Source organism: Trachurus japonicus, chromosome 16 (genome assembly GCF_045865225.1).
Source record: "Trachurus japonicus isolate A0001 chromosome 16, Traja_1.0".
Classification (NCBI taxonomy): domain Eukaryota; kingdom Metazoa; phylum Chordata; class Actinopteri; order Carangiformes; family Carangidae; genus Trachurus; species Trachurus japonicus.
Genome location: NC_140922.1, coordinates 8,334,327 through 8,356,348, shown reverse-complemented (window position 1 = coordinate 8,356,348; position 22,022 = coordinate 8,334,327). Strand labels below are relative to the sequence as shown.

Below are 22,022 nucleotides of genomic sequence, written 5' to 3'. Positions count from 1 at the left end.
ACTACAACATTTGCAATAAAAGTGTTCAGTTTTTCAGTTGCCAGTTGCTGTGACTGGAAGCAACGCAGCCGTTCCCTCGACGCAGAACTTCAAATGCTCAACGACGGCGTCGGGTCTACGCCGTAGGTCCGCCGTCTACACGACGCAGAAGCATAAACTAGGCTTTAATCAAGCTATGCTCATAGCTTGATTGGAGCGTCTCAACGGACTTCTGTCCTTGTCCCAGTTTACATGCAGCAAAGAAAATCGAATAACCGACAGTGTCCGCCCCCTCAGGCGACGATATGTGCCGTTTCAGCTTGTTAATACGGCCCCCTGTCCTCTTGACTTTTCTGTCACAAGCAAAAAAACAAATATAAAATATAAACTTCATAAGCTTAAAGGGACAACGAGGAGTTTGTATTTTGTTACAAAAAAGTCTCATATTAATATGGATGAATCTACGTTACCCACACTTGTTAATGGGTCCATTTTCGATAAATATATCGTTTTGTCTTTATAGTTATTTTGATATTACTATTTAGTGGTCGGCTCGCCCAGCATTTCCTACTTTTGGTTTCGTGGACGCTGCCCGGCGGGTCATGGGAATAACCACGCCGAGTCACCGTTTATGGTCGGGACTACGACGGTATCTGATCTTCTTCAAACCTCCGACTTTCATTATTGAACAATGAAAGCATTCTTGGCAAATGTTTTTGCTTTTGCTGGTCCAAGAATTTCACCGTGTGCGTGGAGGCTCATGGGAAATGTAGTGTGAAAACGCTTTGCTTTCCAAAACTCCTTGTTGTACCTTTAATAGATTCTCAACTACAGTCCCCAACCAGATGGGTTCGGGCAGAGAATAGGATACAAATGACGGTCCACAGGCTTCCTTTTTTCCTTTTTTTTCTTTTTTATGAATCACTTGCATCTACTGGTCGAACTGTGTGAAATGCACTGAATCGGCATTGATGCTGTGTTTTTTTTTTCTTCACTTTGTCGGGTTCGGGCGGCTTCTCTGCTCCACTTTGTGCCATCTCTACTGTTGTGGAGCATGCATACATGCATTGTCCAGTTTAACTCCGATTAAGGCGTATACATACTGAAGAAAATCTATTTCCAATCGCATTATCTGGGTGTCTTAATCGGAGTTGGAGAACTCCGATATTAGTCAGACTAACGTTCTATTTTTATTCATGTACAGCACTTTTTTCTAGCTGTGGCTGTTTTTAACGTGTTCTATAAATGTTTACATGCACTTCAGTTGTCCTGTTATAGTCGGATTAAGGCAATAATTCATTTTTCAAGTGTCATGTGAACGTACTGAATGATGTAGTGATGCCTTATCGTCGATCTCAGTGGCTTCTTTTAAATCTCTTGTTTTATCGATTAGCCTTCTCTTAATTTTGTTTTGTTATTGTTGTATGATTACTTTGTTGTGGGTGGATGATTTTAAATTTTTAAGTCAAATTGTATTTCTCTTGGTGATTTTATTATGTCGTTGCCAGGAAATTTCATTTCTGTTGTTGTTGTACAGCACCTTGTTACTTGTTTTTGAAAGGTGCTGAGGGCCTCTAGTGTCTTAAATTACTGTTGATATGTTGTTGATGTGTCAAAACAGTCAAGCTGAAATCAATTAATGCTACAAGTCTTGAAATCTCAATATCCAAAACTGACATTTTGTGGCAAGAATTTCTGTGTTAAATAAATCAAAGTTGGGATTCAGTCAAGCCAGAGGACATTAATGCAAACTAGAAAAAACATTTCCAAGAATGGAAATGGTGTGAATGCTGGAAGCAATGCTGAATGAGCTGAAGAAATTGTTGAAAGAAAGAAAGATTGAAACAAGAGAGAAAAAAGAAAAGGACAGAAAGAAAGAAAGAAAGAAAGAAAGAAAGAAAGAGAGAAAGAAATGGAGTAAAAACAAAGGAAGAGAAAAGGAGTAGAAAGAAAGAAAGAATCAAACAAACAAAGAAGTAAAAAGACAGAAATGGAGTGAAAGAAAGAAAGAAAGAAAGAAAGAAATGGAGTAAAAACAAAGGAAGAGAAAAGGAATAGAAAGAAAGAAAGAAACAATCAAACAAACAAAGAAGTAAAAAGACAGAAATGGAGTGAAAGAAAGAAAGAAAGAAAGAAAGAAAGAAAGAAAGAAGAAAAAGAGAGAGGGGGATGATAGATAGAAAGAGGTAGATGGATGGATGGATGGATGGATAGAGAGGGAAGGATATAAAAAGTTACGTAAAATACAAATGAAGGAGTAGAAGAAAGAAAGAAAGAAAGAAAGAAAGAAAGAAAGAAAGAAAGAAAGAAAGAAAGAAAGAAAGAAAGGAGACAGAGGGGTTAAAAAATAGGGAGGGGTATAGATAGATAGATAGATAGATAGATAGATAGATAGATAGATAGATAGATAGATAGATAGGACACATGTTAAAAGCTGCATCCTATGTCCTAGGCTCCACCTGTAATTGTACTACTATTAATAGAGTTGGAAAGACTAAACGTCTGAACTTAAATTCATGAGAAAAATATAAATTGTTGGAGATGTTTACATCAAAAGTATAAAATAATTGAGAGCCTGATGAATTTGAGCTGAAAACCTGTGTGTGTGTGTGTGTGTTTGAGTCTGACGGTCTCTCTGTCTGCGTGTACATGTGCAGAAAGTAAAACTGTTAAAGGGATAGTTCACCCTAGAATGATATTTCGCTCATTATCTACTCACCCTCATGTTGACTAAGGGCTGGAAGAATTTTCAGAGTCCACCGTCCCTTCTCTGAGTTACAGGGGGTCTTGGCGTAGCAGTGCATGTCCATATAACGGTTGCAAAGGGACACCAGAGCTCTTCGTAAAAAAACACACACAAAAAAACATCCAAATACCTCCATGATGCTCGTATGTAATGTCCGTCTTGTGCTGAAGCCCCAAATTGCGTAATTGTCCCGAAAAAAATTAAATAAATCTATATTTTAAGCTTGTTTGTAGCGGAAGCTTCTCGAAGCTCCTCTTCCTGGTCCGTCCAAATCTCGCGTGATTTGCGCCGGCGTCAGTGCGGTTACTGCGAATCACGCGAGATTTGGACGGACCAGGATGTTTTTTTGTGTGTGTTTTTTTACGAAGAGCTCTGGTGTCCCTTTGCAACCGTTATATGGACATGCACTGCTACGCCAAGACCCCCTGTAACTCAGAGAAGGGACGGTGGACTCTGAGAATTCTTCCAGCCCTTAGTCCACATGAGGGTGAGTAGATAATGAGCGAAATATCATTCTAGGGTGAACTATCCCTTTAAGCGCCACAAAACTCCTCTCTCCCTAATGATCTGATTGATTACACCTGTGTGGCAGCCTGCCCTCAGAAGTTACCATGGCGACTACCATGCTTACATTTTACTGTGTGGAACAGTGTTGTGTTTGTGTGTTTGTCTGTTTGTGTATGCGTGCATGTGTGACTGTGTGTGAGTGTCTGTGTGTGTCTGTCTGTGTGAGTGTGATGCCTGTGTTTGTGCGTGGACATCCTCTGTCAGTCTGGTTTATCATGTGTGTGTGTGGGGCTGTGTTTAAAAACATCTTAACGAGCGGCCAGGCTGCACCTGCACTTGTTCTATTAATAGACATGAGAACGAGCTGGCCACTACAGCTGGACCAACTGCACACAGAGCAGAGCAGAGCAGAGAGATTTGAGCTCTGTGCAGCTTCCGAAAACAGCCCAGAAAAAGAGAACCGTACCTCTAATCAGAATGTGGCCATCTGACCATCTGGGCAAGCAGACCTTCCTGAGCGAGGCAATGTGCATTAAATGTTTGTAGGGCAAAAACTTTTCTCAGGGTCGCAAGGTAGAAAAGGGGGGCATTTCTGCTTTTCTAAAAAAATCAGCTCCTACTTTTATATTGAAGTGGATGAGCCACTGGAGCGGGTCTAGCTGGACAATTAGGCTCACTGAGACAATTCTGTAAGTCTGTCTGCTGTTTTGAACACATTAAATGAGACACAACAAGTGTGGCTACAAACCGGTGAGGAAATCATGTGTCTAGAGTTTAATTTGTGGCCGTGCTGGCAATTTATCCAGAAAAAATCCTGAATGTTTTTTCGATCCCTCTCACTCTAACGATGATGTCACTCACTCTGACCCAACCCCATACACACTCATTGAAAAGTGTGAAATTTGTCAGAAATCCTCATGTGCTTTTAAAGGATTTATCTCAAAAACGGTACAAGCTATGAAAAAGTTGTAAATACAAGATGAAAACATTAGAAGTTTGTCTACAGCTCAGAATTTGAATGAAGTCTCTAGCTGAAAGTATGTGGACGCTTTAAAGGCTGAAAGAAGTAAGAAGATTTGAAGAGTTTCAAGACTGTTCCAATGCATTCTCTATGGGGAAAAAAAAATCAGAAATAGTTGAATATTGCAAAAAGTATGAATAGTTGAAAAGAGAAAAGACATAGCACACCTGTCCCGAAAAGGCTGAACATTTTGATATTTGAATTGTTGAAATAGCACAAAGTATGAAGGACTAGTTACATGACGAAGAAAGGCAGAAAATGGCCGAACCGAATAACAATAGTGTGAATGCTTCCAGCATTCACACTAATAACTAGAAAAAACATTTCCAAGAATGGAAATGGTGTGAATGCTTCCAGCAATGCTGAATGAGCTGAAGAAATTGTTGAAAGAAAGAAAGAAAGAAAGAAAGGAAGAAAGATTGAAACAAGAGAGAAAAAAGAAAAGGACAGAAAGAAAGAAAGAAAGAAAGAAAGAAAGAAAGGAAGAAAGAAAGAAAGAATCAAACAAACAAAGAAGTAAAAAGACAGAAATGGAGTGAAAGAAAGAAAGAAAGAAAGAAAGAAATGGAGTAAAAACAAAGGAAGAGAAAAGGAGTAGAAAGAAAGAAAGAAAGAATCAAACAAACAAAGAAGTAAACAAACAGAAATGGAGTGAAAGAAAGAAAGAAAGAAATGGAGTAAAAACAAAGGAAGAGAAAAGGAATAGAAAGAAAGAAAGAAACAATCAAACAAACAAAGAAGTAAAAAGACAGAAATGGAGTGAGTGAAAGAAAGAAGGAAAGAAAGAAAGAAAGAAAGAAAAAGAGAGAGGGGGGATGATAGATAGAAAGAGGTAGATGGATGGATGGATGGATGGATAGAGAGGGAAGGATAGAAAAAGTTACGTAAAATACAAATGAAGGAGTAGAAGAAAGAAAGAAAGAAAAAAAGGAGACAGAGGGGTTAAAAATAGGGAGGGGGATAGATAGATAGATAGATAGATAGATAGATAGATAGATAGATAGATAGATAGATAGATAGATAGATAGATAGATAGATAGATAGATAGATAGATAGATAAATTCATGAGAAAAAAATTAATTGTTGGAGATGTTTACATCAAAAGTATAAAATAATTGAGAGGCTGATGAATTTGAGCTGAAAACCTGTGTGTGTGTGTGTGTGTCTGGGTGTGTGAGTCTGACGGTCTCTCTGTCTGTGTGTACATGTGCAGAAAGTAAAACTGTTGATAAGCGCCACAGAACTCCTCTCTCCCTAATGATCTGATTGATTGGCATCCTGCCCTCAGAAGTTACCATGGCGACTACCATGCTTACATTTTACTGTGTGGAACAGTGTTGTGTTTGTGTGTTTGTCTGTTTGTGTATGTGTGTGTGTGTGTGTGTGACTGTGTGTGAGTGTCTGTGTGTGTCTGTCTGTGTGAGTGTGATGCCTGTGTTTGTGCGTGGACATCCTCTGTCAGTCTGGTTTATCATGTGTGTATGTGGGGCTGTGTTTAAAAACATCTTAACGAGCGGCCAGGCTGCACCTGCACTGTAGACTTTGATAACGAGCTGGCCCCAACAGCTGGACCAACTGCACACAGAGCAGAGCAGAGCAGAGAGATTTGAGCTCTGAGCAGCTTCCCAAAACAGCCCAGAAAAAGAGAACCGTAACTCTTATCAGAATGTGGTCCTCCTGACCATCTGGGCAAGCAGACCTTCCTGAGCACATTGATGTGCATTAAATGTTTGTAGGGCAAAAACTTTTCTCAGGGTCGCAAGGTAGAAAAGGGGGGCATTTCTGCTTTTCTAAAAAAATCAGCTCCTACTTTTCTATTGAAGTGGATGAGCCACTGGAGCGGGTCTAGCTGCACAATTAGGCTCACTGAGACAATTCTGTAAGTCTGTCTGCTGTTTTGAACACATTAAATGAGACACGACAAGTGTGGCTACAAACCAGTGAGGAAATCATGTGTCTAGAGTTTAATTTGTGGCCGTGCTGGCAATTTATCCAGAAAAAATCCTGAATGTTTTTTCGATCCCTCTCACTCTAACGATGATGTCACTCACTCTGACCCAACCCCATACACACTCATTGAAAAGTGTGAAATTTGTCAGAAATCCTCATGTGCTTTTAAAGGATTTATCTCAAAAACGGTACAAGCTATGAAAAAGTTGTAAATACAGGATGAATACATTAGAAGTTTGTCTACAGCTCAGAATTTGAATGAAGTCTCTAGCTGAAAGTATGTGGACGCTTTAAAGGCTGAAAGAAGTAAGAAGATTTGAAGAGTTTCAAGACTGTTCCAATGCATTCTCTATGGGGAAAAAAAAATCAGAAATAGTTGAATATTGCAAAAAGTATGAATAGTTGAAAAGAGAAAAGACATAGCAAAGTATGAAGGACTAGTTACATGACGAAGAAAGGCAGAAAATGGCCGAACCGAATAACAATAGTGTGAATGCTTCCAGCATTCACACTAACTAGGAAAAGCATTTCCAAGAATGGAAATGGTGTGAATGCTGAAAGCAGCTGAACGCTGTTGCAGAATTAGCAAACAGTGCAAGCAGTGATCACCGTACAAATGTTTGACAGAGGTAGGAATCGAACCCACAATCTCATGGTCAGAAGACTTTGACTTTGCCTCTAGGCCACAGTGTACACACAATTGCAAAGACTGTTGTCTGTTGATGAGCTGCACTCTGTCTCACTCTGAAGTTAACGAGCCCAAAGCTGCACCTGTTGGAAACACACTGTGTCAACACCAAGAAAGCTTGAGAGTCAAGCTTGAATGACTTACAATGAAAATTTCTGTGAATTTCAGGCTGAGAGCAGCAGTTTCAACATGAAGCAAGTTATCAGAAGTCAACAGAGGACGACTGGGAAAATAGTTCACTATAATTGTTGTTGAGGCAAGACTTGAACCAGCAACCTTCAGGTCTCCAGCCCAGCAAGCTAACCACTAGGCTACAGACACAGACACAATGTGAGGGGCAAAGAAAACCTTTAATAAGAGGATCACTGGCTTTTGCTTAAAAAAAAAAGTAAGGAAAGTGCAGAAATTAGCCACACCAAGTAAGAAGAGGACTTTTTTGTGACCTGTGACTATTTTTTGGTGAATTAAAATGAATTAAAAAGCACTTAACAGCAAGTTACAAAGTTGAGCTCCTTCTCCTGCTGCTGTGAAAAAAATGCATTGGGCTGAATGAGAGCAGAGAGCTCCCTGGCTGCATTTAAAAAATATTTTAAATTATTATCTAAGTCTCTTTGCATTTTTGACCAGCATTTTAGCCAGAAGACAAGTGTGGCTACAAAACTGGAGAAAATAATGTGTCTAGAGTTTAATTTGTAGCCGTGCTGACAGTTTAGCCAGAAAAACTCTAGAATGTTTTTTTGCTTCTCTCCACTCTGGCACCACTCTAGCTCTGCTCGTTAGACGCAACACACACCCATTATAAAGCTGAAAAAAATCAGAAAAAGTTAAATATTTTAAAAAGTATAAAAAGTATGAAAAATTTGAATACATCCGATAAAGTCCAGAAAAAGCTGCACGTTTTGATATATGAATTGTTGAAATAGCACAAAGTATGAAGGACTAGAAGAAGACCGTAAAAAGGCGGAAGAAAATGGCCGAACAGAATAACAATAGTGTGAATGCCTTCAGCATTCACACTAATGAGCATCGTTGCATAACAAACAGGGAGTTAAAATGAGAAATGGTACACTTCATTTTCCAAACAACAAACAAACAAGCATTGTCTGAAAAAACAAACAGGGTTCAAGTTAAAGCTTGCAGTTTCATTCAATCCTGTTTGTTGGAAAAGTGTAATTTTTATCTGTTCTGTTATCAGAGGAGTTGGCAAAGAGTCTGATAAACGTATTAAACTGACCACTGGCAGGTATTTGGTCTGGATGGTATGGAGGAACAGGGTTGTCGTAGAAGTAAAAGCATTTCCTTGATTTAATGTTTTAATATGTATTAAGAATAAGAATTATATGATACATTCATTGACTCCTCAATAAATAAAAAGTGTTTGAAAATGCTTTTTAAAAATAGGGAATTAATAAGTGGATTCCTTTCCATTTCCTTTTTCAAGCTGTATTTTCTTTTCTTATTTGAATCTTTATGGAAGCTTTTTCAGAGAAAACTGTTTGCTTTTTTACTTTTATTTTTATGTTATTGTTGCTTTCAATAATTAATTGTATGTAAATAAATGTATTATGGAAATATGAAGTTGATTATGAGTTGTATTATTTCTATTGCCTTATAGGACCACTATCAATAAATCAAGTAAATGTGCTGCTTTTAAACCTGTGACAGGGATTTTTCCTTGGCTATAGACTGAGCTGCAGCGTGTTTATTATGGTGCTGTTACAACGGTAGAAAAGAATACAGAACATTGGGGTGGTGTTAAGCTTAGTTGGTAGAGCAGTGTTGAGGTAATGGTTCTGGTGGCCCCAGTACGAATTCCCCCCCTTTCTGCGTGCCCATTTCCAGTCTCTCTCTCTCGATTGTGCTTTCCATTAAAAGTGGAAAAACCCCCCCAAAATATACTTAAAAAAAGAATAGCATACAGAACATTGATGCCTTTGGTTTCTGTCGATAATTTTCCTGTGTGACCATGTTCTCGTCAGACCAGTTTATTCAGTGTGGTCCAGTCGCGTTCACTTGGTGGATGAGTATAAAATGTGACCCTCGCAGTGCTCCTTGTAGTATCTTCACCTCTGATGAGGCTCTGTGGTCTGATGATGAGGCTGGACATAGCTGGACATAGCTGGGGGGTGCAGACTATGAGGACGTTGGGACTCACACCCCTGCTGTGACAGTATGTTAGGAGATGAAGTCTGCACAACCAGGTGGTGAGTGTAACGAGGTAGACTTATCAGCCACTTAATAGTAGATTTTTTGGTGTGACAAGTGGTGGATTTGTGGTGCGTGTGGGTGCAGTGATGTGATGGTGATGGGCTAACCTGAAACTGATGTGCTGGCTGTGGCTTTTCAGTATCTTGTATTTGTAAATAGTTCCTCTGCTGATGGTGATTCTCATTCTCTGTCAATTTAACTACCCACACCATTCAGTCTCTCTCTGCTCTTCTTTGTGGCAGGTACGTGTGTGTGTTTGTGTGTGTGTGTGTGTGTGTGTGTGTGTGTGTGTGTCTGTGTGTTCTGAGGCTTTTCTACCTAGAAAGTTGTCATTTGAATTTCTTGTTATAATGTAATTCAACCTCTCTCTGCTTCTTTTTGTGGCAGGTACCTTTGTGTGATGTGACGTGGGCTGAAGTGTCCTCAGGACGGCAGGTCGGACGGAAAGGCAGCCGCCAGTGCTTCAAAACATCGTAGCGGAAACACTGCCACCTTGTTCTCTTTGAATTAATTGCCCCTGGATTCAATTGACTTAGATATTTGATAGGACTAATAAAGGACTCATCTACATTTATTCCTGTCTTGTTGTTTGTCTTGCACACTGGCTGGCCAATTGTTCGAACCTAAGACTGCTTTCCTAAAATGTGAACTGTGTATTATAAAGGAAAACACTCATATGGAAACATCAAAGACATAACTGCACACATACCAAGTTACCTGGGGCTACAATTCACATATCACATCCTGAACATGGGGAAACCAGCATAACACAAAACCTGGATTGATACATGTGAAGGGCTCATTGGAAAATGATGTTGACCACATGACACAGACCAAAAGCTGAATTCATTTTAATGTAAAATAGGGCAGAGGGATATAAAAACAAAAATATACAAATATTATAAGTTTTGGATTTAAAATTTGAAATCTGATGTGAATCATGATTTCAGGTGGAGAGGTCAGTTTAGCATTTCATTTTCACTTAAAAATGTTTCAGATTATGTGAATTTTTTGGCGCTTGTAGCAAAAAAGACACATTCTGAGTCAACAAATCAGCTTCAATTGTCTTTAGAAAGGAGAGAGTCTTTGGTGATTTGAGCCTGTGCAAAGCGTAGGAGACCATCCAAAGACACACTGGTGATGGTGATGGAGGAAGAGAGCGCTGGGGCGCTCTTTGGCCTCTGATGAGCTCAACCCGGGCGCTGAATATGACGGCTGGAGGTGGGAGGGGTTCTGACAGCAGAACAGAGGAAAACACATTTTTAAAGACAACAACATGAGTGGTTGGTTGAGCTGGTGGTGGTCATTACAAGAAGTGGTGTGAGAAAGGGAGAGGGCGAAAGAGACTCGTGTAATTTAGAATCAACAGATAATAACAAATCAGTGATTGTAGTGATATGTGAAGTAGTTTTTTTTTTTTTTTTTTTACTTCTTGTTGCCTTTATCTGAATAATAACATTACATGTCATCATCAAAAGAGGGAGAAGAAGAAGAAAAATCAACAATCACTCCTCTTTGGGGCTCTCACATATGTCAATTCCCAGAGCGACAACAGAGGATAACAGGAGCATGTCACATTGGGGCCACACTGTTTGTGAATTTGGCTAATAAACCTTTGAATTCAACAAGTTTGTGTCAATGAATAAGTTTCCCACTGAAGAAGCCATTTAATTACTGCTTCAGACCATGAACCCCAGTGATCTGATCTGACAATAATCAAGCGTAAAAACTACCACACAGAGAGAAAATGATTCAGTGTAAATAGGCTACCATATGTGGCTACAGCAATGAATACAAAACTAAATACTGTTCCTAAATAATATATAACAGTGGTTTTATGTGGGATTTTAACTTCAAAGTGACCAAATGACCAGCTTTCATCAATACTGATCCAACAAGTCATTTCCTTTGAGAAAAGTTTGCAGTTAGATATTTTGAAACGTAATTTTCTTGTGTAATCTTTTTCTCCTTCCTCTTTTTTCATACATACAGGCACTGATTGTGAGAAGGTACAGTTAGACAGTGCATACCTTCTCCACAGAGTGCACAGTGTCTCCAGCTGACGGTCTCCCACCTGTCAAACATTTGAGAAAAGTTACATTTGTTGTGCAGCTCTGCTCTTTGCACATATGTTAGTAATATGTGTGCATGCAATCTTCAGCAGGTCAACTCACTAGTGTCCATAGAGATGTCTGTCCTCAGCAGAGTTGTAGAGCACTCTCTGTAGAAACAGAAACATTTTTGTTAAATAGCACAGACGGAAATCCTTGAATAATTTACTATTTAGCCTACTTATAATTAGAAAAAATTTAGATTTAGAAAAATCAATGAGACCCCACCCCCCCACCCCAGGCCTTCCCTCCAACTCAAAGTTACGCCCTGCTATAACACGTTCAGTGGGTCTCCTACTGGCGGGACAACCGGTTTTGAAAACGAAAGTAGCCCTAGTAAATGCTACGTCTCCTTATCGGTCTGAGCAACAATACTTGTGTCTAATCACTGATACTATGTGGCACTGAATTAACTACTGCTCTACTGCTGTTAAATGGTGCGCATTGTATCATTCAGTAGCGTATACTATGTGGCATTTAACCAGGGAGGTGTCCATGGTCTCACCGAAGCGCTCTGCCTCCTCGTTGCAGCCGATCTGCCGCAGGAGCTCCAGCACCACCCGGGGAGCTCCAGCCTCGGTAAACGCTGACACCAGCGCGTCGGTGACAACCAGGTGGTTTTTACCCTCAACACTGTTGCATCTGATCCGCGGTTCCTCCCTGCGGTCCAGGAGATGGTAGACGAACTGCTCAAAGTTGTTCTTGGTCAAGTCCGCCAGCGTGTCCGCTACAGTCATCCTCACTGTCCTACGGCTCATGTCTAAATCTATCCACCGAGACGTTGTCTTGTTTACGTGTGTGTTTGTTTGCTTGTTTGTTTTTAAAGGTTGGACTACAGTATACAGGCGGCTGCTCGTCCCTCACTCGCCTTCCTCTATGGGGAAAGTAGCCTACCTACTGTAGGCTAGTAGACCTAGACCGAGAGTAGCCTAAATGCTTTGAGGAAGAAGCCGGGATGCATTTAAGACCGGTGGGAAATATGAGCTTCACCCGCACACAGCAGCTTCCAGATGTGGTTGTAACATCTGTTCTCCTTTATGCACTTGTACAGCACTTTGGTCGACTGAGGTTGTTTTTAAATATGCTTTATAAATAAACTGTGACTTGACTTGACACGTGTCACAAACAACATAGCCTAAACACCATCTCATAGACTAAAGACCAAGTCTGAAACCTTGGCGTGCTGATCTGACTTCAACAGTCATATCAAATCAGTCACCAAAGCAGCCTTTTATCAATTTAAGAATACAATTAACGGTTTTATGTTTATGTTTTATGTCCCAAACAGATCAGGAGAAGCTCATTCATGCTTTCATCTCTAATAGACTCCAGGTTAAAAACAATTCTTTTTTCATGTGCTTATGGATCAGCTCTTTTTAAGAACTTTAAACTTGATCTATTTTCTTTTCTTCTACTTTTTTATTCTTGTTTGCTTAAATGATTGTTTTTATGCTGTTCTTTTTAAATGTTTGCCTTGCCTTGCCTAAACTTATGCCACAACATAAAGTGATAACGTTAATTAGGCTATAGCTATTCAATTTAACACCTGTGATGTCATAAGTTACATGCAGCACTGGAAGGCAGCAGCTACACACATTTAATCATCTGCAAAAATGTAGGCTACTAATCATTTTGTACATAATTCAGTCTGTAGCCTATGTTTTTTTTTAATCATAGCCTATTTGTAGCCTACATGTTACACGGAGCAATATTACACAACAATTTCCACAGGGGGATTAGTGTTCTGATTCTGATCTATAATATACAATAGCTATGCTATAGGCTAGTCAGTTCTCCTGTGATACACTGGCCATCGCATGTGAGCTGAGCAACTTCAATAAATAAATGGTTGGTATGCCAAAAAGCAGGAGCAAACTTTTAACAATAAGAAAAACATACAAGAAACACACATTTTAATATTTCATTTTAATACTTAGTGTAACTTCTGGATGCTAAGCCGAACACGATGCACACTTTACATAATAAGACTATTCACACAAGTTACGTTTACAGTATATACAGTTTATTTACACAAAACAGTCATCATACAGGCTACAACTTTCACATTGAGTGCCAGAAAATTTACTCCGTTTGTTATTCTGATTAGCAACAGAGGTAGACTTGAGTTTTGTATTTTATAAAAATAATACAAATGAACAAAACTCCACACGTGGGATCATATTTACACTATACAAGACATTTTCTCCTTAGAAACACATCAAATGAGTATATGACCCCAGATGCTGCATAGTTGGTTTATACTGCGTCAGATGCTCCTTGGATAGTTCCTGTGCTTCAGTTTTTTAGCCCTGAGGTTAAGGAAATGTATGTTTACAGTCAGCTATTGGAGGACAATTTAATGTTGTCTATTATTATAACATTGTCAAAGTTTATAGATTGACTGTATGGTGAATGTATCATTTTTCTTCCCCTGAAATGCAGCATCTGCAAACTGGCTCCTCTACACTGTGGCTGAGCCGGGGCCTGAAGAGGCAGTGTTCCCTTTGTTCACTGTAGTACTCTGTTAGCGTATGCTGACCACCCTCAGCCAGCAGCACCAGTCAGTCCAGTCCAGGCACCTGTTCCCTACTGCGACGGCCATGTTTCACTGCTGTGCTCTGAGGTCACTGCTGCTGGCACTCCAGCACACTGCCATGACTCTGTGTTTGTGGGCAAAACGTTCAGACTCGTCAGGACTTCCTGTGCCGTCTTTCCCAACATGCCCTGCATGTCGCAGACAAAGCGGTAGACGTAGCGCTTTCCTGCCGTCTTGTGGATGATGTTCTTGTGGTAGTAGTAACGCAGGCCACGGCTCAACTTCTCGTAGTTCATCTTGGGTTTGTTCTTGCACTGGCCCCAGCGTTTGGCCACCTGTGGAACAACAAAAACCACATTGAGTTGAACTCAGGACCTCAGAAAAGGCTTGCAGATACAGTGTCAATACAACAATGTAAAATACAATGTCACAACTTGCAATCCTGCAATCAAACTCATGCTTAAGTAAAAATACAGATGCATTACCAGCAAAATATACAGTAGCCTACTTATTGAGAGGAAAACACATTCTGCTGAACACAGGTCCCTGTGGTTGATATTATAGCACAAGATTCCTCACCTCTGTGGGGTCGGACATCTTAAACTCCCAACCGTCTCCTGTCCAGGAGATGAAGGTCTGACAGGTAGAGTCCAGAAGAAGCTCCAGTAAAAACTGCCACAGCTGGATTGGACCAGACCCTGGACACATACACAAATTAATACAGTGATTAATTCAGGTGCAAATGGCAGGTGAAACTACAGGGGCAACAGACAATCAATTGATGAAAAAGCAGTCAAATGCTTGAAATGATAATTGTTGTAAATGTAGGCTACTAATAAATGTTGTTCTCAGTCGTTTAAAGAGTGAGAGGAATCAGATATTTAACTGTGATCAGTCAACTACTATTTCAATGAGCAGCAAAAAGACCGACTCCCATCTCTTCTACAGACACATCATTATTAGTTCTGCATGGAAAAAGTGTATTTTTCAACATAATGTGTCTGATGTCTGACATGTCGACTGTTTTCATCTGATAAATAACATCACAGACAAAACAGCACATTCCTACCTGGATAAGCCGACATTCCCGATATCTGTCCCTCTCTGTCCGGCCTCTGGGGGTGTGTGTTCTTGCGTTTGGCCACACGGGGGCAGTACTGCTCTGATGAGTGAGGGCTGGAGTTGGAGGGGCAGGAGGCCGGAGCCGGGTGTGGTAGCGTGCCAGAGAAGCTGGGAGATGAGTAGCCGGGCCAGTAGGACGATGACTGCCTCTGTCCGTCAGAGTCGTAGTAGCTCTGATCCGTCTCGCCTGGGACAAAGACACAAAAAATTACACACTGAGCTGCTAAATCTGCCACCAGCAGGCAGTATATTTATTATTTTCATTTAGATCCCCCATGAGTGAAGAAAACCTACTTTGTAATGCATTTGACGCTTTTCCAGTCAGATAGGGGCTGTGGCTGCCCTCCATGGCGGGGCTGAACTGTCCACTCTGCGGCACCAAGCTCTGGTATGTCTGCGGAGACCCCTGGTATCCAGTTTGTGACTGATCCACTGTCAGTCCATCTGCTCACCACAAAGAAAACAGAGTTAGTCAGAGAAAGACATCAGTTTCAGATCTTTGAGCGAGACTACAGAGTCGGAGGCTCACCATGAGGGTATGAAGCCCACCAGTTGAACTCCTGGTATGAGTCTAGGTTGAAGAGACCAGCGTCACTGGTGCTCACTGAGAAGAGGGGAGGAAGAAAAAAAGGAATGAATATTGTGATAAAAGTTAAAAACACTAATGAAATGTCAATGTACGTGTGTGTATTCGGAGGTTGTACCTTTAGTGTCATAAAGATTAGAGGCTTTGGGTGGCTCTGGGAAGCTGCTCTCGGCTGGATATGGCTGCTGTGCAGGTGCTTTACTGTCTAACAGAAAAGACAGGTCTTCACCAGGGAAGTCTGGAGGTTAAACACAACACACACACATGGAGTCAGTGAGTGATGATGGAGCGACATGACAGAAACACAGCTGTACAGGACCATACCAGTGGGTTACCCTTCACATTCAGGCCAAATGCATATTGATCTTTTCCTCCCAAACTGGACGGCTACTGGTTTCCATTTCCATGACTGCATTTAAGACTTTGGTCTGAGACATGTTACTGTCATACTGTAGCACAGCTAATACCTAATTTTTGATGCATATCTGGTGCTACGGGGAAGAGGAATACAGTCATATAGGCCAATCTTTTTCAGGATGTCAATATCCGATTTGCAGCTAAGGTTGCAAGCATCATTTTTTTCTTATGTTGAATGTTGGAACAGCCTCTGAAGAAGCATGGTCATACAACAGCAATCATCTACAGCAAGTGGACTGCCTCACATAATGAAGAATAAACTAATAGTACTTGGTATGGTCCTTTAAACTGCATCTCAGCTCAGGGAAACAGTCGTTAAGAGAGGAAAGATGAATTTGTAAGTCTGTGTTATCATCTTTGTGGTGGATGTTGACACAAGAAAAAGCCATTTGTCGACGGTGCATGGGATCAGCACCAGACACTCAAGCCCATGCACCCCAGGTTGTTTCAGCTCAATGGATGGGGGCAGCTATGAGGAGGAAACAGGGAAGGGAGGGAGAGGAAGAGAGAGGAGGAAACGCCAGCAGAGGGAGTGTGACAGAGTAGTGATGGAGGGATGGGGAGGAGGAGGGGGGCTCTAAATCTGTTCGAGGAGGAAGTCTGGAGGAAAGGATTAGGGAGGGGAGCGCAACATGGAGAGTGTCTTTAACCTGACCACCCCGTTTCTGTGTCTTTGTCTACCTCGACCCATTCAAGCATTATTCACTTCACACACACACACACACACACAGCACCCCATTATCCTGACACAGCCAGTGGGCTTGAGCGAGAGCCCCCAGTGTCAAGGTCTCAGCTCTGACAGCTGTGATGATACTGTCTGCGAAAATATTTCCTCTGTCCTTCAGCTGCTCAGGTTCAGAGGAAACAGATCGCACAAACATTTAAAGAGAAAAAAAAAACTTTTTGTCCTCGTTATGTCTAACCGAGCTGCTCGTCACTGAGAGTTTAGACCTTATACCATCGGCCAGGACAAAGTCAGGGTGTTTAACTTGTGATGCAGCGACAAGTGATTCTCTAGACTCACCATAGGATGTAAAGTCGAAGCCAGCTGGCACTTCCTGTGTCCTGAAGTCCTCCGTGTAATATCCAGTCTGGCAAATCTCCATCTGTGTGGAAAAGAGCCATGTGATTAAAACTTTGATGATCACTGGAGGTTTTAGTGCTGATTGATTATCAATATCTAATAGGGCAGAAGCCACAGTCTCCTGTGGCTCCTGGGGGCAAAATGTTGTTACTTGGTTCCTGGTCACCCCCAATTTCTTATTTCATCAGACACCCAGAAACCATCCAGCACTCCACAGCTGAAGTGATCAGTTTATTACCCAATTGAGAGAAAATGTTTTTAAAAGCTAAAATGCTAAAAACATTTATTTATTTTACTTTTAGACAAAACAAGACAATTGAACATTTTCACTTGGGCTTCAGGGAATAATAATCAATATTTTTTCACAATTCTAAAACTCAACTTTACACATTATCAATCAATTATTTCACAAAAACAACTCTCAGATAGATATATAGTGAAAGTAATCATTCAAAACAAAATAGAAATGTGGACTAATATGAATAATTTGAGTCTAATCAATGTTTTATGCATGTTACCTACTTGACACACCCAGCAAAAAAGATGACAAAAGTCTTCAAGATGGACAAGTTTTACTTAAAATTTATGACAAATGTTCAATCAACCACATGATGTAAAGCCCCACTGATATGTGAAAATTTGGGGGGCTCTATAGGGTTGGGGGTCCCTGGGGAGTTGTACTGTTTGCAAGGGTGGTATACAGGACACAGACACAAGAGAAGGGATCGCTTTTTGTAAATTTATTTTACAATTATTCTCATTGTCTATAATAATCAATTAAACATGCACTTTAACAACACTGGAAATGTGTGAATAAGAGTTGTAGCCTATATACATGGTCGTAGGCTGCAGGAGCTATGCCACAATGAATGAATGACCTTTTCTGTTTGTTTGTTTTTCTTTCTTCTTATCTTCAAATAAAAAAAGAAATAGATCAATGAAACGCAAATAAGAACCTACCTTCACTTTCGCGTCTTTGCCGTCTGTGTGTCTGTGTCCTGGTTTGATGACAGTGTCCCAGTACATCACTTTCTTCCCTCCTGTCCAGTCGTTTTACGCGGTATTACACAACAGAGTGTCCAGTCTCCGGTCGGACCGGGCCCGTTATAAACGCAATTGGGAGGTGGTGGGAGGGGCGCGTGACCGCTGTGCGTCGTGACCAGCGGTTGTTTAACAGCGCGTGACGTCAGACATCCCCCCCTCGCTTCCCCCCTGCCAACCAAACATTCATTCATAAAAAAAAAAGCCCAAAAGCCCAACACTCACTGGTTTACATAGATAATGAGGTTAAATGGAAAACATCACAAAACGATAATATTGATGTTATAATAAAAAGCTTTAGTTTAGTCTAACTCCACTCCATAACACAACACACACACAAAACTGCACACAAACATTAAATATTAGTGCACTGGTATTTTTTATGTCATGAGATTGAGAAACAGTCATGGTGGCATGTGCTCTAAGTCAGTAGACTATGTTACTACATTGTGAAGCAGGGTGGAAATGTTCAGCTGTGGGGTTGTGTTGCCGTCAGTGACACAGGAAACACTGCAGGGACAGAGGGAGGAACAGATTCAGTGAAATATCAGCACATTCTGGAGGAAAATGTCCTCAAACTGAAACTGTCTGAGCTGCTTGAAAATCTAAATCCACTTTGAGCTACTTCAAGAGACACAACAGTTACTGAGGCTTTAGGAGAAGGCCTGACCCGAGCATCACTGACCGTTAGAAACACGGTGGTGTGAAGAAGTTAAAGTGAGGCTGAAAATCCTTCATCGAGAAGGACAGTCAGTGATTGGACGGTGGTTGTTATAAGTATGGCTCCCAAACTTTTTCCACATGCCATAGTTCCTTATAAGCACAAAGAGCCTAAACCATACAGTGAAACACACTCCACTAAATATGCAACCAGCACAGTTGTTATGACAATAATGTAAATGAATCCTACTCCAAACAACACAATCACATCATTGACTCATTGGCCCACACACAAAAAGCATACCTTTAGAATTAGTAGTAGTAGCTTTATGGTCAGTATACTGAGGTCAGACAACAATAGAGCTAAATTTAGGTGCACTCCCTCAGGAGAAAAAAAAATTATCAAAACTATAGGCCTTCTGGTCAGTCTGATTATCAATTCTGTTAATTATTTTTCCCACAGGATAACACTCATTAATCAACAGAAAACAAATATGTTAAAAACTAACTATTTAAAATCAAGCTACCATAAAACTAGGCCTAATTGTTTAAGCAAAACTACCAGTTTCCCCCTACTTATTATAAATGTAAAGTGATGATTTTCTTATTTCTAGTTTTGTTTACCATTATTTGATTTTATTTCATGCACAGTTTCTTAACATTTCAAAGACTTAGAAATAGAAACCAGTCAATTCATTTAATTTAATTCATTAATTAATGAAAAGAACCAGTGTAATTCATAATGGAAATAACATTCAGCACTAAAAGTCAATGTATACATCATAATAAATAAACAATATGTAGACCTACAGTGTCTATTTCCTTTATGGAGAGGTCTGGTCCAAAGCCTAAATATAAGGGAACAGTGGTACATTCTCAGACCTACTGAGGATGGACTACAAAGACAATAGTTAACCGGGTTGGAAACATCAAGCAGTGTATTTTTATTCTATCACTGAATGGACTCGACATATTTCAAACTGCGGTCACTCTGATTGTCTGACAGGCGGGACTGAAGAACAGTCTGGGTGGGGATGAAGTGCATGCTTTTGAAATCAGAGCTTTGTCAGTGGCTTTTAATGAGGTGGGAGGGAGGTAAAAAAAAAAAAAAAAAAAAAAGACTCTGTATCTTTAGAAACCATTCGACCAAACAATGGTCCGTGAAAAAAAAAACAGCCAAGTACTGGCTGAAGAAAGTCTGAAATCACGGCGTGAGTGGCTGCAGCAGATAAGGCCGAGCCCAGGGCCTTGTATAAACAAACATCTCTGCTATTCTCCTCCGGCAGGGAGGAACACACACACACACACACGCACACACACACACACACACACACACACACACACACACACACACACACACACACACACACACACACACACACACACACGCGCGCGCACACACACACGCACGCACACACACACGCACGCACACACACGCACACACACACACACACACACACACACACACACACACACACACACACACACACACAGAGGGCCAGCTCCATCTGGAAAAGTGGAGCCGGGTGAAATCGTGCGCGTCGGTGGGAGCCGGGACGGAGTCGTGATTGGGAGCCCCACCTCGAGACAAGGACACAACCGGGATAAAGTTACACAACTCGTCAAGTGATTAACGACCGTCTGCAGAGTCCTATCAGCCAGGACCATCACACTGTGCCCCACCGCGCCACATGGACACGTGTAATGGCACTCCCTGAAAAGACACGATCAACACGGAGAAAATCAATCAGCTGACTGAACTGATTTATTATGTCTAATATTAAACCTGTGCTCACGTGCAGGTGAAGACTGGCCCCTGACATCCTCTCTCGCTGTTTTTAAAAAAGTCATTCATTTCTACCTTTACTGGCTTCTACTGAATGTTGTCAGGTGTTTTCAGTAGATTCAAACATTGTACGTAGTCTATTCTGGCGTTTTGAAGTAGCAGCAACTCCGTGTAAAAATAGTCCTTTCAGAGTAAAAGCATATAAAATACTCTTCAGGTTTAAAATTATTTTTAAAAATGGTCTCTGTCAGTGTCAAACAGCATTTTATAGCTATATAGCCTAAACTATAATATAATAACCAGATTATCCACATTACAGTAATCGAGTTTTCACTGATTGTTATGAATTCAACAACTTCCACCTGCAAAAGTTGTTGACAAATAGAAATATTAGCACTTTCCAGAGCTGTTTTTTTTTTTAATTTAAAGGAATTTTTTACTTCTAGATGACTTAATGGAAACTAAATAAATAAACTATAATTTAAAAAAATAAAGTTTTGTTGTTGTTGCATTGGTACAAAATACACACAAACATCTGCAGAGTACAAATCTGACAATGAAAAGCATCTGCAGGCGGAGAGAATTGAGTTCACCAGAAAACCCACTGCAGCCCATACTCCCCATCCCCACTATATAGGCTATATATGTTGCATTGTGGGTAATGAAGGCCCCAGGTTGTGACAAGGAAGATGCATGTTTGGAATATGAAGGACAGTATCTGTGGTTCTGCTTCATTTATTTTGATCCCTTGCTGAAGAAATTATCAGGCTACTTATGCTGCAACATCCTGAGAGAAGAATCTGATCGGTCCCAAACTCACATCAACCTCAACCACGGGTGGAGACACGGGGACGGATCTGTCCACAGGCACCAGAGGAACAAGGAGTCCTGCTGGTCTCAGCATCACCCTAACCCTTGGACTCCACAATAGACATGGACATGCAATAACAAAAGGACAGACGATAAAACAAGCTGCAGGCCACACTGCTCTGCTTACTTGATGTAACAGTTTTAGCCTACAGATATTTTTCTTTTAACAAAACATCTACTGCCTCTCCTATTTCCATGTCCAACAGACTTGGTATTTTCATCTTATTTGGTGCCAGCTTTTGACCCCATGATTTAGATCAAAGAGAACTAGGGCCTGTATATTAATGTTGATTTTCTCTGCTTTAGAGATGTTTTTTGTTATTATTATCATCATCATTAGAACACAACATTTCAACAGGGTTTGAGACCCACAAAAACTATATTGTGATGACCCTTTTCATTTTCATTTTCACTGTGGTTCAATAATAAGTAATCTGTAGTTTCATAGTGAGTTTAATGGGCTCTGACCTGGTACAACACCAGCTCCAGTACAACTAGGCTTTAATTCAACAGACACACACATACACAAACACACAAACAAACTAGAAAGCTTTTTGTTTTGTTTTTCTTTCTGAGCAGAAAGTGCTCATGAGAAGCAGCTTCATGCTTTCAGTGTTTAGTGTGACTTCACTTCCCAATTTAGAGAGAGAGAGAGAGAGAGAGAGAGAGAGAGAGAGAGAGAGAGAGAGAGAGAGAGAGAGAAAAAAAAC

The 22,022-nt window shown here is 40.6% G+C and overlaps 2 protein-coding genes across 5 annotated transcripts; both read right to left on the bottom strand.

Moving 5' to 3' along the window:
* Positions 1–11,297: 11,297 nt before the first annotated feature.
* Positions 11,298–12,064, bottom strand: LOC146971661 (apoptosis-associated speck-like protein containing a CARD). Its single transcript, XM_085801088.1, has 2 exons — positions 11,716–12,064; positions 11,298–11,320 (listed from the first exon to the last, which is right to left on the bottom strand). The coding sequence occupies exons 1-2, from the start codon at positions 11,966–11,968 to the stop codon at positions 11,298–11,300; spliced, it is 276 nt and encodes a 91-aa protein (XP_085657214.1). The 5' UTR covers positions 11,969–12,064.
* Positions 12,065–13,223: 1,159 nt separating this feature from the next.
* On the bottom strand, positions 13,224–18,036 carry etsrp (ETS1-related protein). 4 transcript variants are annotated; one of them, XM_085801083.1, is made up of 8 exons: positions 17,916–18,036; positions 16,896–16,977; positions 15,573–15,692; positions 15,398–15,472; positions 15,163–15,315; positions 14,816–15,055; positions 14,326–14,444; positions 13,224–14,081 (listed from the first exon to the last, which is right to left on the bottom strand). In XM_085801083.1, exons 1-8 carry the CDS (start codon positions 17,979–17,981, stop codon positions 13,797–13,799), a joined length of 1,140 nt encoding a protein of 379 aa, XP_085657209.1. In that variant the 5' UTR covers positions 17,982–18,036; the 3' UTR covers positions 13,224–13,796. The 4 variants fall into 4 exon arrangements, with proteins under 4 accessions (XP_085657209.1, XP_085657210.1, XP_085657211.1 ...); XM_085801084.1 differs by having other exon boundaries at positions 15,163–15,312; XM_085801085.1 differs by having other exon boundaries at positions 15,573–15,659.
* Positions 18,037–22,022: the final 3,986 nt, after the last annotated feature.

Excerpts from the sequence above, each read along its gene's own strand:
- LOC146971661 (XM_085801088.1), bottom strand. The coding sequence starts at position 11,968 with ATGAGCCGTAGGACAGTGAGGATGACTGTAGCGGACACGCTGGCGGAC. Across the intron at positions 11,321-11,715 it reads CGAGGAGGCAGAGCGCTTCG|AGAGTGCTCTACAACTCTGC; the intron begins GTGAGACCATGG and ends CTGTTTCTACAG.
- etsrp (XM_085801083.1), bottom strand. The coding sequence starts at position 17,981 with ATGTACTGGGACACTGTCATCAAACCAGGACACAGACACACAGACGGC. Across the intron at positions 15,473-15,572 it reads TAATCTTTATGACACTAAAG|TGAGCACCAGTGACGCTGGT; the intron begins GTACAACCTCCG and ends CCCTCTTCTCAG. Across the intron at positions 14,082-14,325 it reads AGATGTCCGACCCCACAGAG|GTGGCCAAACGCTGGGGCCA; the intron begins GTGAGGAATCTT and ends GTTGTTCCACAG.